The sequence below is a fragment of the Gopherus evgoodei genome, chromosome 4, assembly GCF_007399415.2.
Source record: "Gopherus evgoodei ecotype Sinaloan lineage chromosome 4, rGopEvg1_v1.p, whole genome shotgun sequence".
NCBI lineage: Eukaryota > Metazoa > Chordata > Testudines > Testudinidae > Gopherus > Gopherus evgoodei.
The window spans coordinates 122,524,359-122,539,558 of record NC_044325.1 but is presented as its reverse complement, the minus strand read 5'-3'; the positions used below and the strand labels follow the sequence as shown (position 1 = coordinate 122,539,558).

General features: G+C 45.1%; 1 protein-coding gene across 1 annotated transcript; it reads left to right on the top strand.

The window, feature by feature from the left end:
- The first annotated feature begins 1,427 nt into the window (after positions 1-1,427).
- On the top strand, positions 1,428-13,412 carry PSMD13 (proteasome 26S subunit, non-ATPase 13). Its single transcript, XM_030560792.1, has 13 exons — positions 1,428-1,645; positions 3,115-3,193; positions 4,254-4,288; positions 4,371-4,426; positions 4,810-4,853; positions 5,136-5,222; positions 6,337-6,508; positions 7,134-7,213; positions 7,302-7,427; positions 8,177-8,239; positions 10,159-10,239; positions 10,699-10,815; positions 12,625-13,412. The coding sequence occupies exons 1-13, from the start codon at positions 1,551-1,553 to the stop codon at positions 12,718-12,720; spliced, it is 1,131 nt and encodes a 376-aa protein (XP_030416652.1). The 5' UTR covers positions 1,428-1,550; the 3' UTR covers positions 12,721-13,412.
- Positions 13,413-15,200: the final 1,788 nt, after the last annotated feature.

The following is a 15,200-nucleotide window of genomic DNA, read 5'->3' as shown; positions in this document are numbered from 1 at the left end:
TCCAGCAATTCAGTGCCCTCATACTGTAGCATTGGGCACTGTTCCTATCATTCAGATATCACTGCCACCATTCCTAATTTAGGCCTGAAATTAGGCAGCAAATTGATCCATTTATCAGTGCCCCAATAGCTCCCCTTGCATTGGTTCCTATCCATTTTATCATCTACCGAAATCACTCAGAGATCCCCACCTGCAATTCTCCTGCTGAGCCATTATTTTCCCACTGTAAACCTCTGTATTTGATTCTCTCTCCCTATGTGAAATTGCTGAACCTCATTTTACTGATTTTATGCAATTTAAAAAATTTATTTCGCTCTTACTCTATTTTAATTGTCATACAACATTTGCTGCCCTTTCAAGCATCTTTGTATTTGTCCACTGCTGCCATTAGTGTACTCTCCCCTCCATCCACCAAGTTGTTAATAAATGCACTAGGATTTCCTCCTTTTTAGCAAAGGAAGGGACAGAGGCCAAATCAACTAACTGTCTCTGTGTGGTCACCTCCCCCAAAGTTGGGGAAATGTAGAATTTCAAGTAAAAACACTATAATTTGTTTACTTTAGTATGACTTTCAACTATCTTCATGCTAATGGTTGGCCTTCAGAGCAGGGTGTCCCTCGGGCAGGGAAAGAAGATGAGAATGGGGTACTTTAGTGAAATGCTTAAAGTCATCTGAAAAAAGTGGGGCTCTATCATTATCTGGAAGCAGCAGCTTTGGTAAGACAGCGTGTAAAGGGCCACCCTCAGAAGCTCAGCTTTATTTTTTTTTGGGGGGCAGGTCTGTGACCCTGTGTGACCCCCTTCAGGGACTTTTGAGAAACATTGCCACCCCAAACAGAATCAATGGTGACTCCAAATTGCTACAGTTACACTTTTTGGGGACGGGGGTAGGAGACCTTCACTGTTGAATGCAGTAACGTGTGTTTAGCAGGGGCAGGAGGGAGTCCCGAGAGCCACAAAACTGTGTCTGTGACATGGTCCCGGCTGATCTAGAGGTCTCTGAAACGTCATGGCGCTGAGACACAGCATCCCCACGCCATGGCGCTTCGATGCACCACGCTGGACAGGCTGGCCATGAATTAGTGTTGGCCAAGGGCGCTTGGTGCAAGGCACTGCCATGGCCACACGTGGAGGAGCAGCTGTGATGGTGCTGGGACGGGTGCTGGGCTGCTGGAGATGGAAACTTCCACCCCGTAGGCTTGGGCTGCCCGTGTCCCCCAGAGCCTGTGTCCCGTTCCCTGCTCCGCGCTGTAGGGCCTAGCTCGCACATGTTGCCATGGCTACCAGCGCGCATTCCTGCGCCCGCACCAGGCCAGCGGGCCCAGGCCGGGCAGCTGCTCCTCCCTCTCGAAGGCGGGGTTTCGGGGCTACACTACGCGAGGCCATACGGTACCCGTCATGCCGCGCGCGCGCGCACGCGATGGGGGTTCGTTACCGGAAGTGAGTGTGCATTTCCGGCGGTAGTAGCCGGGTGGCCTGGCCTCCTGATCTTTGGGGTTCTCTCATCTCGCCCGCCTCCCCGCGCTCTCGCCCCCTCCCCCTCCGCCATCATGAAGGACGTGCCGGGCTTCCTGCAGCAGAGCCAGAGCTCCGGGCCGGGCCAGGCCGCCGTGTGGCACCGCCTGGAGGAGCTCTACACCAAGAAGTGAGCGGCCGGGGGGGCCGGCGCCAAGGGGAGCGGGGGCTGCCCGCTGCTGTGGGATGGGGCGGGGGTGGTTCCGTTCCCCCCGGGCGAGCTGGGGCCTGGTGGCTGCTGGGAGCCGGGGTCGCGCTCTGCCCCGGTGCTGGGAGGCTGGAGCGCTTTGCTTGAGGGCTGCTCCATGAGCTGGTGCTGAGGCTCCGCCTTCCTCCGCCAGGAGACCCACCCACCCCAGTCTGCTCTTGAGACCCGCCCCGGGAGCAAATCCTGCATCTATGTGCAGACGCCCCGTCTCCCGTGCACTTACCTGGGAGGTTCAGTGCAGCGTCAGAAGCGCACTCTGACATCTCCACTGTAACTGGGTTACACTGCAGGGCTTCTCAAACTGGCTTGGCATCCCACAGTGGGTCGTGACCCCATTTTAGTGGGGTCGCCTGGGCTGGTGTTAGGCTTGCTGGGGCCCAGGGCCAAGGATGAAGCCATTGGGCTTTGCCCCTCCCCAGCCCAGGGTGTTGGGGCTATCGGCGGGCTCGGGCTCCAGTCCCCCCTCCTGGTAATTTTTGTTGTCAGTAATGTTTGTTGTCCGAAGGAGGTCAGGGTGCAATGAGGGTTACAGGAAATGACAGTGCTCAAGAAATGCAATCCCCCTTGTAGTAGTGCCATTCAGTACTCTTCAGTTAATGTCATAGTGAAGAGACACCTTTTAATTTAAAACCCTCAGTCATCTGATATCTTTTATCTGTAGTAGCTACAAAAAACACCTAGGATATTTATAGCAAATTTGAGATGCTTTTTCAGTTTTATTTTGTTTGACCCCACTTTATACATAGTCAGTTTTATTCTTTCTGTTAGTGATTTTCACCTCTTTGTCAGCCTTGCTCACAGCAACAACAGAGAGAAATCAGTTTTAAAATATAGGAAAATGTGATTGTTGAAACCACAAAAATTGCCATGGGTGGAGGAATGCATGTAGAACATGAAACCATACTGCAACTTTTTAAAAATAATTGACAGGAGTTTGAAATAGGCTAGAGATTGCTGTTTTCCCTGTGACTTCTTGCTGCCTGTTCATGTGTAAGATGAGGAAAGTAATATTTTTCCTTGGAGGATGTTTTGAGGGTTGATTCGTATTACTTATATGCTTTGAGATCTTTTGCAGAAATCTGCACTCAGTGTTTACTATTCCTCTGAAGTATGCATGAGGAAAAGGTTGAAGAACACATTTTTTAATTGAAGTCTGGTCTAGAATATTTATAAGCACCAGTCTGCTGGTCCTGGCCAGTTGAAGTCTTTAATTTTTTCAGAACTATTGCTGAATTGAGTCATAAATTATCCTTTATAGTTTTCCTTATGGATTAATTGAAATTAGCTTTATAACAGTTGCCTCTGTATTTCAGTAGGTGTCCATCTGATCGTTTTGCTTATTGTATTGATGCTTGCTTATGCCAGGGGCCTCTTTGTTTTTGTTTTTTCAGACTCTGGCACCAGCTGACTCTGCAGGTGTTGGACTTTGTGCAGGACCCCTGCTTTGCTAAAGGAGATGGACTCATCAAGGTGAATAGATTGATTCGTAAGCGGGTGTCAGTGTAAAGATGACAGTGTGAGCATTCTTGGGCTGATATGAAATAGCTGTGCGAAGGCCTGCCAAAACATTGTGGGATTGGAAAATATGCTTTAAAACTTCCTAACCGCACCCCATCTATTTGGAAGGGTTTGAATATTTATTTCAAAATGTCAACAAATAGATACAATTTATTAGTATTAGAAATTTATGGATTGGATTTGGGCATAGTCTGGCCATGTTTTATAAACATTCTGAAGCTTGAAATGATTTAGATAAAATAATGGCGCTTTAAGTTAAGGAATGGAATGAGATGAGTTTCAGGTCTTCACAGGTCTTAGTTTGGTTCACCTGTGTTTTTTTTTTAAAAAGGCTTTTCTTCAGTCTTGGCAACAAAGAGATTAACTGTGTATATGCACAGAGTGGTTTTCCTGAGAGTTCACAAACTCAGGTATCAGAGCAGATTTCATTCCCCTCTTCCAGTTTAGGCATATTGTCATCTTTAAGAATGCAGCACACAGATATCTGAACTTAAATGAATCTAGGTACTCCTGTAATTAATTTCTGCTCATTTCCCTCTTCTTTGCATTTTTATATCTAATTATGGTTTACCAAAAAGACATTGACATCCGTGAGGAAAGCCCTGAGCTTTTGGACATGCCCTGCATGTGGAGTGTGTAGAAAAACCTGAAATAGCTAGGCTTCTATTGACTATACGGATACTTAGCGGAATAGCGGCCCCTCACAACAAAGAGGGGTAAACAGACCTAGGTAACCCCCTCTTGGTAAGACTAGTCTTCTTATCTCATTAATCTATTAACTGGTGAATCACTCTCCACAGCAGGGAGGCGATCCTGGAGACTGCTCTTCATAAGATGAGCAATTTTTGGCTTCTGTAGTCTAGTGTCAGTACATTTTAGATTTCTCCTTCTATGGGTACAAAATTACTTTGAGGGAGGAGTTTATATTGAATGATGGGCAAGTTGCCTATTTCACTGTAATGAAATATTCTGTCACTAACTGGCTGTCACAAATTTTTTTTACCACCCACAGCTTTATGATAACTTCATCAGTGAGTTTGAACACAGGTGAGATTGGCTACTTGTACATAAGTGTGTACTTTGTGCACTCTTAATTTTAACTGTTCTGATTCCATTTTGTTCATTTCAGGGTGAATCCTTTGTCCTTGGTAGAGATCATTCTTCATGTAGTTAGACAGATGACAGGTGAGTAACGTTTCTAGTATTAATGGTGACTTTTTAGGGCTATTAGACGTAGGATTTAACTGGCTGATGGCAACAGCTAAGACTTCAATGTGAAAACGAGGCAACTGGTTTGCACAGTATTGAAAGTGAAAAACATAAACTCATAGAATTTACCAACTAATGCTGAAATTACTGCTGCAGAAGGGACCTTGCTGGAGAGATGGCTGATGCGTACGGAGCCAGATCCACAGCTAGTGTGAATCAGCATAGTTCATATGATGGCTTTTACCTGCTGAGAATCTGGCTCTGAATTCTGTGGAGCCAGTCAAGGTACTTTCTTGTGGTAGGTTCAAATATTCTGCTGTTTGGATCCTTAATATGCTTTTCTTCTTGCTCCATGTTAGATCCCAATGTGGCCCTTACTTTCCTGGAAAAGACTCGAGAAAAGGTATTTGTGAAATCCAAGTTTTTTCCTGTTGGCACACAGTTAAATAAAATATCTGCTGCTTTTTACATGTATACGTAGGTCTGTGCAGGTAGATATGTTTACATCTGTGTTTATATTCAGTTCATACTATTCTCTATGAACAAGCCAACATGGATTTGGATTTGGGAACACAAGAAACAAAACCTAACTAAATTAGCACTTGTTATGCTTTAACTATCAGTAGTTGCCTGCGTGGCTGGAACAGTTATGTTTTTCTGATGTGTAACTGTGTTATGGTTGCAGGTGAAAAGCAGTGATGAAGCTGTGATTTTATGTAAAACAGCCATTGGGGCTCTGAAGTTAAACATTGGCGACCTACAGGTCACAAAGGTGAGATTATGTTGGCATTTAGGTTCTGTCCGTTTTAGTGCATTCAATTCATCTGGATGCCCATGCACTTGCTTAGCCTTTAGAAGCGGCCCCACTCTTTCTGTGTCTGTTGAATTTTGTGAATTTAAGTTAATCTGTAACCTCCTTTAGGCAGCATGGGCAGATCTCCTGGTAATCCAGCTCTATTTGGAAGGCTGGAAAGTGTTTGCTTAGTTCTGATAACACTGGCTGTTACTTCCAGTGTTGTTCCTTTAGCTGAGATGCTAGTGGCATATACTTCTAATGTATGACTATCACCACTAATGAATGACCCATATGGAGCCAGATCTTCACTGGTGTGAATCAGCAGCTACCTCTGAGAAGAGCTAGAAAAACCCTTGAGTTAACCCTTCCATGTCTCGGACTGCAACTTCGGGGTGGTTCTACGAATTTAGCATCATGTATGTGGTTTGGCAAAGAGCTAAGAAATATTGTATATCTGTATTTAGCTTCTTGGTTGACCTTTTTTGGGGGAGAGGGAGCTTACTGACATAAGTTGGAGCATTTGGGTAAGAGGGAATCCACTTAGACAGATGTTTTTTCCAAGGAAAGTTGTGGAATTCCTATCGTTGGAGGTGTTTAAGAACAGATTGTACAAATGCTGTCAGGGATGGGCTAAGTTTACTTGATCCTTTCTCAGTGTGGAGGTCTGGCGTCATGACTTCTCAAGGACCCTTCCTGCCCTACATTTCTATAATTATTATGCAAAGTTATGATATATTATTTTCACCAACATGAACCAAACGGGGATCCCTCATTTGTTCATGTTCTTGTATTAATGGAAATATGAAGTTTCAAAGGTCAAGAAGTGCACTCACTGACCAGTGTTTGTAAATATGAATGAGACTTTTTTGGAGAAAGGGAGTTGTCTTGCTTTTTCAAATGCTGTTACTAATGTTCTCAGCTGCACTCTCATCTGATTCACTCTGGATGGGATTTTTGTACTAAACATGTTAATATAATTTGTGATAAGCTGTAAATTTCAAGACTAACTAAAATAGCAAGTGGCGGAGGTGAAAGGTACAGGTGTGTATAAAATGTCTGTGTCAAGAGTTGGACTTTCTCCTTTCTTTAGGAGACCATAGAGGATGTTGAGGAGATGCTGAACAATCTCCCTGGGGTGACATCTGTTCACAGCCGTTTCTACGACCTTTCCAGCAAGTACTACCAGACAATTGGGAATCATGCCTCTTACTATAAAGATGCATTGCGGTTCCTGGGCTGTATTGATGTCAAGGATCTGCCAGGTAAATATGCCTCCTTGTGCCAGATATAGGGAACTGCAGTTTCCATGTTCATTCAGTCCTAGCCTATTCCACCAGTGTAGTCCAGGTGTAGGCACGTAGCACATAGGGAAGTCAGCTTTCCTCAGCATTGTTGTATTATATAACTCCACCATTAACCTAGTAGAGTGCACCCAGAGAGATGAATTCAGCTTGCTCATTCATCTCAGGGCTGCTCTTCCCAAGATGTATGGGGGTGGGGAGACTGTCAGTAAGGTAGCGGAGAGTAAATGACCGTTTCTCAACTCTTGTGATCTCCTTTGGGTTGCTGATATGGTAAGTGATGGTATTCCTCTGGGGGGCTCTGCTGCAAGCAGGTCACTGAGGTAGTCAGTGACCTCAAGTAGTTCAGACCCTCAGGCTGCACTGGAGTGGATTTCTGTCACACACTGGTTCTTACAGCCTCTAGTATTGGCATGGAACTGCATTTTACATGGATTAAGATTAGATTTGATCATGTTTGCAGTCTTGAGTAAATGTGGAGGTGATGATGACCAAAAAATCTGAAAGAGATCATATATACATACTGAAAGAGGAAGGAGCAATATGGTTGAAGCTGTCGCTTTACACACACTATTCTTCCTTGCAGTGTCAGAGCAGCAGGAGAGAGCCTTTACCTTGGGGCTGGCAGGACTCCTAGGAGAAGGAGTTTATAACTTTGGGGAGCTGGTAAGTAGACTGTGGGTTGTCTCAGCTGTTGAATGGTGGGAATTGGTTATAGTTGGTCAGTAACGCTGTCCTGCCTTATTTATCACAGCTCATGCACCCTGTGCTGGAGTCCTTGAGAAACACTGACAGACAGTGGCTGATTGACACACTTTATTCCTTCAATAGTGGTAATGTAGAGAAATTCCAGGCTCTGAAGACTGCCTGGGGCCAGCAGGTGAGTGAGTGAGATGGGAAACACAACTTCATGGTGCCCTGATAAATGCATAGACATCAGCTAGAATAATAAAATAATGTGGGAGTACAAAGGGACAGAGTTAAGGATAATATATAACCCATAACTCTAGTTTTCCTGACTTCAGTCTATGTAAAATCTCCACCATAACGTTTCTAACAGCACCTTCCCACCATAACTAGATTACTTTCATGTATGTATTCTAATCAAATATAAAGAATGGAAGAAAGTCTTCTGTAACCAAGGAAACAAGAGCAGAGGGCTCTTGCTGTGCCAATCTAACTTACCTGGGACACACTTAAATATCATTTTCAAGGTGCTATGGAAAACACTAAAGAAAGTGCCTCTCACATTCCCAGAACCATTGCAAAGTAATGATTGTCAATACTAATATTTCAGTGATTATGCAGGAAGTTGTCAATACGGCAATAGCTCCCAGAGATCTTTATTGTCCATCTAGACAGCCCTTAGTTAAGGACCATGATTTTGCATCTCATGCGGAGGACAGCATTTAACAGTACACCATCCCCTTGTTAGTACTATATGGAGTGGTCAGCCGTTACTGGGTTTGAATCCAGGGCTTTTTGGAACAGAAGCAAGACAGATGATAGAGTATTTATCCTCTGTGTGGCTCATTTCTAGTGCACAGGATGTTTCTTAAAAAAAAGAGAAACAGAAGAAAAATAAACTTTATTCATAGACAGCTGCTTAATGTTTTTGTTATCTCACAGCCAGACCTGGCTGCAAATGAAGCTCTTCTCCTGAAGAAGATCCAGCTGCTGTGCCTCATGGAGGTAAGCTGCTAGCTGAGACCCTGATTGGGCATCCCAATTATCTGTTATATGGGACTGGAAGGTGCCCCCATGATTAACTTCCCTGTAGTGTCCAAGTAGATTCTGTTTGTGAGTTGAGAGCTGTGTGCACGGTGCTTTCAGTCTACTACTATTTTATATAGTTGCTGTTTAGATATAAATCACTAATGGTAACATTACATGATTTTGCCTATTGGTGGTGCTCAAAGACAAATGCTGCTGGAAGAAAGTGCCAGTAGATGCTAGTAAGAGACAGCAAGAGCCAAAAAAGTTGTTTCCAAAGACGCCATCTGAAGGGATGGCTCTTAAACTGTCTCAACATAACTGCCTAAAGAACAGCCCAAATTCTCACCTCAAATGGATAAGGATTGAAAACCCTCCCCTTGCAAGGAAATCCTTTAACATCTAAGACACAGAAATACTTTTTCTGGCATTTCTTGCATGTACAAGGCCTGGTTTCATTGTCACCAATGGGTATGGGTAACCTAATCCGTTAAAAGTCCTGTCGGTGGTGCTATCCAGCTAAAGCAGGCTAGTGCCTACCTTTTCTGATTCTGCGCTGTGCCTCAGAAGCAACCAGCAGTGGTCCGGCTTCTAGGCAGGGAGGCAATGGGGCTCTGCCCTGAGCACCTGCTCCGCACTCCCATTGGCTGGGAACCGGGGGGGCCACGCCTGCGGGTGAGAGCTGTGCAGAGCCGCTTGTACGCCTATGCCTAGGAGCTGGACCTGCTGCTGGCTGCTTCCAGGGCGCAGCGCAATCCACGGTGCCAGGGCAGGAGGTAAGTCTGCCTCTGCACCCCGGCTGCAACGCTGACTGGGAGCCGCCGTAGGTAAGTCCATACTCCAATCTCCATCCCCAGCCCCACCCCAGAGCTTGTGCCCTGAGCCCTCCCCCCAACATGGAGCCCCTCCTGCACCCCAAACCCCTCATCTCCAGGCCAGAGCCCTGCCCCCCTCCTGCACCCCAACCCCCTGCCCCAGCCTTAAGCCCCCCCCAACCTGGAACCCCTTCCTGTGCCCCAAACTCCTCATCCCTGGCCCCAGCTCAGAGACTGCATCCCCTCCCCAGAGCCCTGACCCCCTCCTGCACTCCAACCACGAGCCCCCTCCCACATCCTGAACTCCTCATTCCTGACCCAACCCTGCAGCCCTCACCCCTGCACCCCAGCTCTGAGCCCCTCCCAAACTCCAGACCCCTCATCCCCAGCTCTGTTGGGTCACAGGCATCAACAGTTTTCTTCAGCTGGGTCCCCAGAAAAGTTTAAAAACCACTGGTCTACTGGTTCTTAAGCACTTGCAGTTATGCCAATAACATGATGTGCATGGAGAATTTCCATGTTCAGGATTAGAATCTACTTTCTTTGAGTAATTTTTTCCTGGGGAGGTAGATGGGGGGAGTGGAGGAGGAGTGACTGCTGCTTACTTTACCATCTTCAGTAAAGCAGTCTTATTAAAAAAATAGAGGGGGAACTAGTTGCTGTTGGCCCTTTGTTATCAGAGCCTCTGATTTGCACAGGTAGAGATGAGGTTCAAGTCTGCAGGTACATCTACACTGCAATAAAAGACCTGCGGCATGACTGTGGCTGGCCCGGGTCAGCTAGATTGGGCTGTGGGGCTAAAAATTGCTGTGTAGGTGTTTAGGCTTGAGATGCAGTCTGGGCTCTGAGACCCTCCCCTTTTGCAGAGTCCCAGAGCTCAGACCCCAGCCCAAACATCTGCACAGCAATTTTACACCGCTGCAGCCTGAGCCCCTGGAGCTAAAGTCAGGTGACCTGGTTTAGCCATGGGTGTTTAATTGCTGTGTTGACATACCCTGTGGCTTCTGGAGGACAGTACTAGGGAGACTCAATACATCTTGAGAGAAGAAATCTGAAGAGTGCTGATTTTCTGCTTGCCTTTAGATGACTTTCACCCGACCAGCCAATCACAGACAGCTCACTTTTGAAGAGATTGCTAAAAATGCCAAAGTCACCGTGAATGAGGTGAGTTGTGTTAATGCTAATGATGACAATAAGTAACTTGATTGTGAGGTTTCCAACAATATCTGCAGAATAGATTCATTTCTATATGTTGTCAAATAGTGGGGGAAAAATTCACTGCGTTAATGTTTGCAAATTAACTGCAAAGAATCCTTTGGCTGTAGAGGAAGAATGAATTGCCATCTCCTGCTCTGTCTCAGACACAGGTGGCCCTCACGTTCCTTAGTAGAACAAGCTCACACAGTTTTAATTCCTGTGGATCCAGATGTTTGTATAGAATGCTGCCCAGCTTGGTCAAGTGATCTGTCATGGAGATAGTTGCCTTATGCCACTTTTCAGTTTTGTTTTGTGCTGTGGCGAACAGTAGTCTAATGACTGGATTATAAAATGACTCAATTTAAAAGAATTGGGGAGTGTTTGTGAAAAATGACTGGTTCTTAATCCCTTTCTTCCTATCTTCAGGTGGAACTGCTGGTGATGAAGGCTCTCTCAGTAGGGTTAGTAAAGGGCAGTATTGATGAAGTGGATAAGAAAGTGCACATGACCTGGGTCCAACCGCGTGTGCTGGATTTACAGCAGGTAATGTCAGCTGAAATACTTAACCAGTGGCAACTCACCTTCTCAATCTGTAATTGGCCTGAGTACTGACATGAAAGCTGTTAATAAGATTGTAGTTCTCAGACCTTGGCTCTGCCCATTTCTTGCAGTGGTTTGGAGAGGAGAGTTAGCAAAGGTTCCCCTTCCAGAGGAAAACACTATCTGAAAAGTTCCTGGTTTCAACCCAGATATCCATAACTAAGCTTTGCAGTTGTACTCACAAGCCTTCCTTGGGAACATGATGGATGGAATAAGTGAGAGATTCTGAGAATAGGGCCATGCAAACTATAGGCACATCACACATGCACACTTGTATATATAAATTGACAAAAACTTGGGTTAATGTAACAAATTTAAATTTAATGAAGCGAAAATTTAGTTTCAGGTTAATAACTAAGCTGTGTTGCGCATCCTCTATATCTGAGACCTTGCATCTAACAGGGATTGACTTTGGAAGAAAGGTTAAGAGCTAAATAGTCTCTCAGGGTTGGTCCCTCATCATATGAGGCCTGTGACATATTAGTAAATGCTATAGATAACAATCCTGCCTGAGGAGGGGGATGGGCTAGAAGACCTTATATCTGTACCATCCCTGCCTTCCATGATTAATTAGTTTTTCCCATAACGAATGTGTAACAAGAAGGTGTGAAGAACTCTTTGAATAGCTTTTCTGAGATATAAAAACCTTTAAACCATGAAAAACACTTGGTTGGGGAGAGGGAAATAATGTTTGACCTTGCTTTGAGTGAAACTGAAATGCACATTGCTGTCCTAATGAGACACTGTCACAGCTGATGGACTGCTTCATTTTGCAAAACTTAAAATGATTCTCCCTTAAAATTTCCTCCTTTATTATACTCATTTTCTAAAAGCTTTCTCAGAAACCCACATACTTAGAATCTTGGAGTCCTATCATACCATATCTTGAGGTCAAGTTTGGGATCTTGATGTCCTATGTTTAGGGCCCTACCAAATTCATAGTCCATTTTGGTCATTTTCACAGTCATAGTATTTTTAAAATCCTATATTTCATGATTTTAGCTATTTAAATCTGAAATTTTACGGTGTTGTAATTATAGGCATCCTGGCCCAAAAGGAATTGTGGGGTGATTGCAGTACTGCTACTCTTACTTCTGCGCTGCTGCTGCTGGTGGCGCTGCCTTCAGAGCTGGAGAGCAGTGGCTGCAGGCCGGAAGCCTAGCTCTGAAGGCAGAGCCACCACCAGCAGCAGTGTAGAAGAAAGAATGGCATGGCATTGTCACCCTTCTGCACTGCTGCCTGCAGAACTGAGCCCTTGGCTAGCAGGTGCCATTCTCCGGCCACCCAGCTCTGAAGGCAGTGCAGAAGTAAGGGTAGCAGTACCGCGATCCTCCTAAAATAACCTTGCAACCCCTTGCAACTCCCTTTTGGGTCAGGACCCCCAGTTTGAGAAATGCTGGTCTCCCCCATGAAATCTGTATAGTATACTATAGGGTAAAAGCAGACAGAAGACCAGATTTCACTGTCTGTGATGCGTTTTTCATGGCTGTGAATTTGGTAGGGCCCTACCCATGTTGAATTGGTTTCACTCTTGGTAATGCTTTTCCTGGGGCCCTGCCTCTGATTAGCCATGTTTGCTTTCATGTTCCACCTTTAAATGCAGTGAATGTAGTGAGAAATCTTCTGCTCCAAAGTAGTTGAATTCAGTGTGCAGCATGCCCAGTCTCGCGTAGTGCCCATTCCTGGGGAGGTGCAATTACTTTTCCCCTTCTATGTCCAGGCTCCTAAAGCTGTTATGGATTTGCTTTCCAGATCAAGGGGATGAAGGACCGTCTGGAGTTCTGGTGCACAGATGTGAGGAGCATGGAAATGCTGGTGGAGCACCAAGCCCACGATATCCTAACATAGAAGACCTTGCACTGCCTGAGCGAATAACTCTTGCTGCTGCTGAAACTGGTGGTGCTCAGATCACTGCCTCTGTACAGAATTATATTAAAGGGGGGGCAAGGGGAAGTCGGGAAGAACTACTTTGTGATGCTTGTACAGAGGAGTAAGTGGCCTTTACTGTGTAACCCTTTGGTGCTTAAGTCAGGAATTCCCTGTGCGCCAACCGTCTGCTAGCACTGACCATAGGAGCTCCTGTCCTACTGTCACCAAGGTGGATAAGGGCTCAATAATGGTGGTTGAATCAGTCCTAGTGTCAAACTATTGCACTGCAGGGTGCTGGTGGTAGCTACATAGTAGTCATTAGCCCAGTAGATGGGTGCTTCTGTCCTAAACTGTGCTAGAGAGAGAGATGCATATTCCCACTATCAGGCATTGCTGATGTGGTGATTGGACTTGGGAGAGCATGACTTTCTCCCTCGTAGCCCCTCCTCCCAACAGCCTAAAGGCAGCATTACCGAGACCCCTGACCCCCACAGTTGGCAGTAAAGGGAGCTGCTCACCCCATCAGTGGGTTTGCCAGGAATAAAATCATTAATTTAGTGCGTTTGGTTTTATATCCTTTTTGGGTTTATTCTTGTCTTTCATGAACACATTATTGTGAAGTGTGGTGCAGCAGTATTGCTGGAATAAACTTCTCTGCCTTCCCTCTTCTACAGTTCTGTTCACATGCTCTTGTGCTAACTCTTGGGTTGTGTCCTGTTTAAGGGAGAACTGAAATATTCTTTAAAATCTAACTGAATAACATAAGATCTTACTCAGCATGCCAGGTGTAGTCTTCATTACAGAGCAATACATCTTAACAATGAATTGAAATATTGGTGACTGCCAAGAGCAGCATTCAAGGTTCTGTCTTGTTAGGAGCTGTGTTTCTGACACGTTTCTCAACATCTCTGACTCTGTCACCCATACTCACATGGAGTAGCAACTTTTGGTGAGGAAAGGTGACAGAACCAGGCTGCAGATAATGAATGTTTTTCTAATACAGTTTAAGCTTCATTGTTTTGATTTAGTCTGCCTGTGTATTCTGGCACTGTCCATGGCTCTTATATCAGTGTTTAGTTAAATAGTCTTTCAGTTCAATAATAGTCACTTTTCCATAGTATTACTAGTAGTGTGGCCAGCTTGGGTCTTTCATGGGGGTGGTGGGTTTTTCAAACAGCCAGGAGAGAAGGCTGGTAAAAGGGCCCATGACCAGTCTATTTGAAAAGACACCTTTCTTGGGCTACTACTTCAGCTGGGGGAATGAGCAGAGTGATTGTGGGGGTGGGGCACAGGTTCCACATCAAGGAGATGGCTGCCTGCTGCCCTAGGCTATGATGGTGCAAACGCCAAAGGAAATGTGGTGTGTGAGCATAAACGCTAGTCAGAATGATACCCAAGCAGGTCTCTGATCTCCGCTAGGTGGCTGGTGCTCTTTTGGGGGTGGCACTGACTTCAGTGGTTGCTGCTGCAGACAGCAACTGAGCCTCCTTTCCACCTGTCAATTGGGCAGATGGTGTCAAATGAAAAATAAATTATAGTGACAAACTTCCAGGAAGCTTTATAAAGTTAGCTTTAAACAGTAAGATCCAATACTTATATTCTTGCACCATGTGCTTAGGACAGTATCCTAGGACTAGCTTATTCCAAAAGCTGGCATGCTATTCACCAGTGGTTGTGCCTATAGTTCATCAAAGTGTGCGAGTTGGATTTCTTCACCAGGCAAAGACTCTGGCCAACACAGTAGGATTTCCCATGGTTGTAGCTCTGCATATGCTCTTCAAGTCTTTCCTCACACTCGTGACAAGCACACCACAAAATAGGGTGCATGTTAGTGCAACAGTAGTGAACAGAGAGAAGATCTGAAGGTGTGAGACTTGATTAGGTGTATACCAGTTTCACCTGTGGAGTTTGGTTATAAAATGACTTAATTCTTTTTACTCTCTGACCTCCATGTTCAGTTCAACGGCCTTGCCTGGCAGGAAATTCCTGTATAAATAACATTTCCTTTTTTATAGGTTCTAAATTATTTAATTTCAGCAAGTGGCCCCTTGTTTTCACATCCACCGTCATCTTCCCTAGCCACACCACTCTGTCAAACTCTATTTGGAGAGTCTCTCTATCCTCCCTTGTTTTATTCACTGAAATAATTCTGTGATGATTGCAAGTGTTATGGTCCATTTCTTCCTCCAACCTTGTGCAATCTGAGAATTTCCCATATTTATGCCCTGGGTCATTAATATATGTAAGACTGCTCGCAAACCTAATTCCTAAGACACCCTCACTGTGTACTGCCACTTCCCATGATTCAGTCTGTGATGCAGAGGTAAGGAGGAAATAACCCATGGTTACAAATATATTTTCTGTCATTTCAGGGTTGGGCTAAGTGGAGGGCTTTTAAAAATAATGTAGAACCTCACTAGTTCATGCTGACTGAGTGCCACTGGAAAGTAGTAAAGGAA

Bases quoted from the DNA above. Each gene is read 5' to 3' on its own strand.
- PSMD13 (XM_030560792.1), top strand. From the start codon at position 1,551: ATGAAGGACGTGCCGGGCTTCCTGCAGCAGAGCCAGAGCTCCGGGCCG. The intron at 5,223-6,336 runs GTGAGATTATGT...TCCTTTCTTTAG, and splicing joins GCGACCTACAGGTCACAAAG to GAGACCATAGAGGATGTTGA. The intron at 7,214-7,301 runs GTAAGTAGACTG...TATTTATCACAG, and splicing joins TTTATAACTTTGGGGAGCTG to CTCATGCACCCTGTGCTGGA.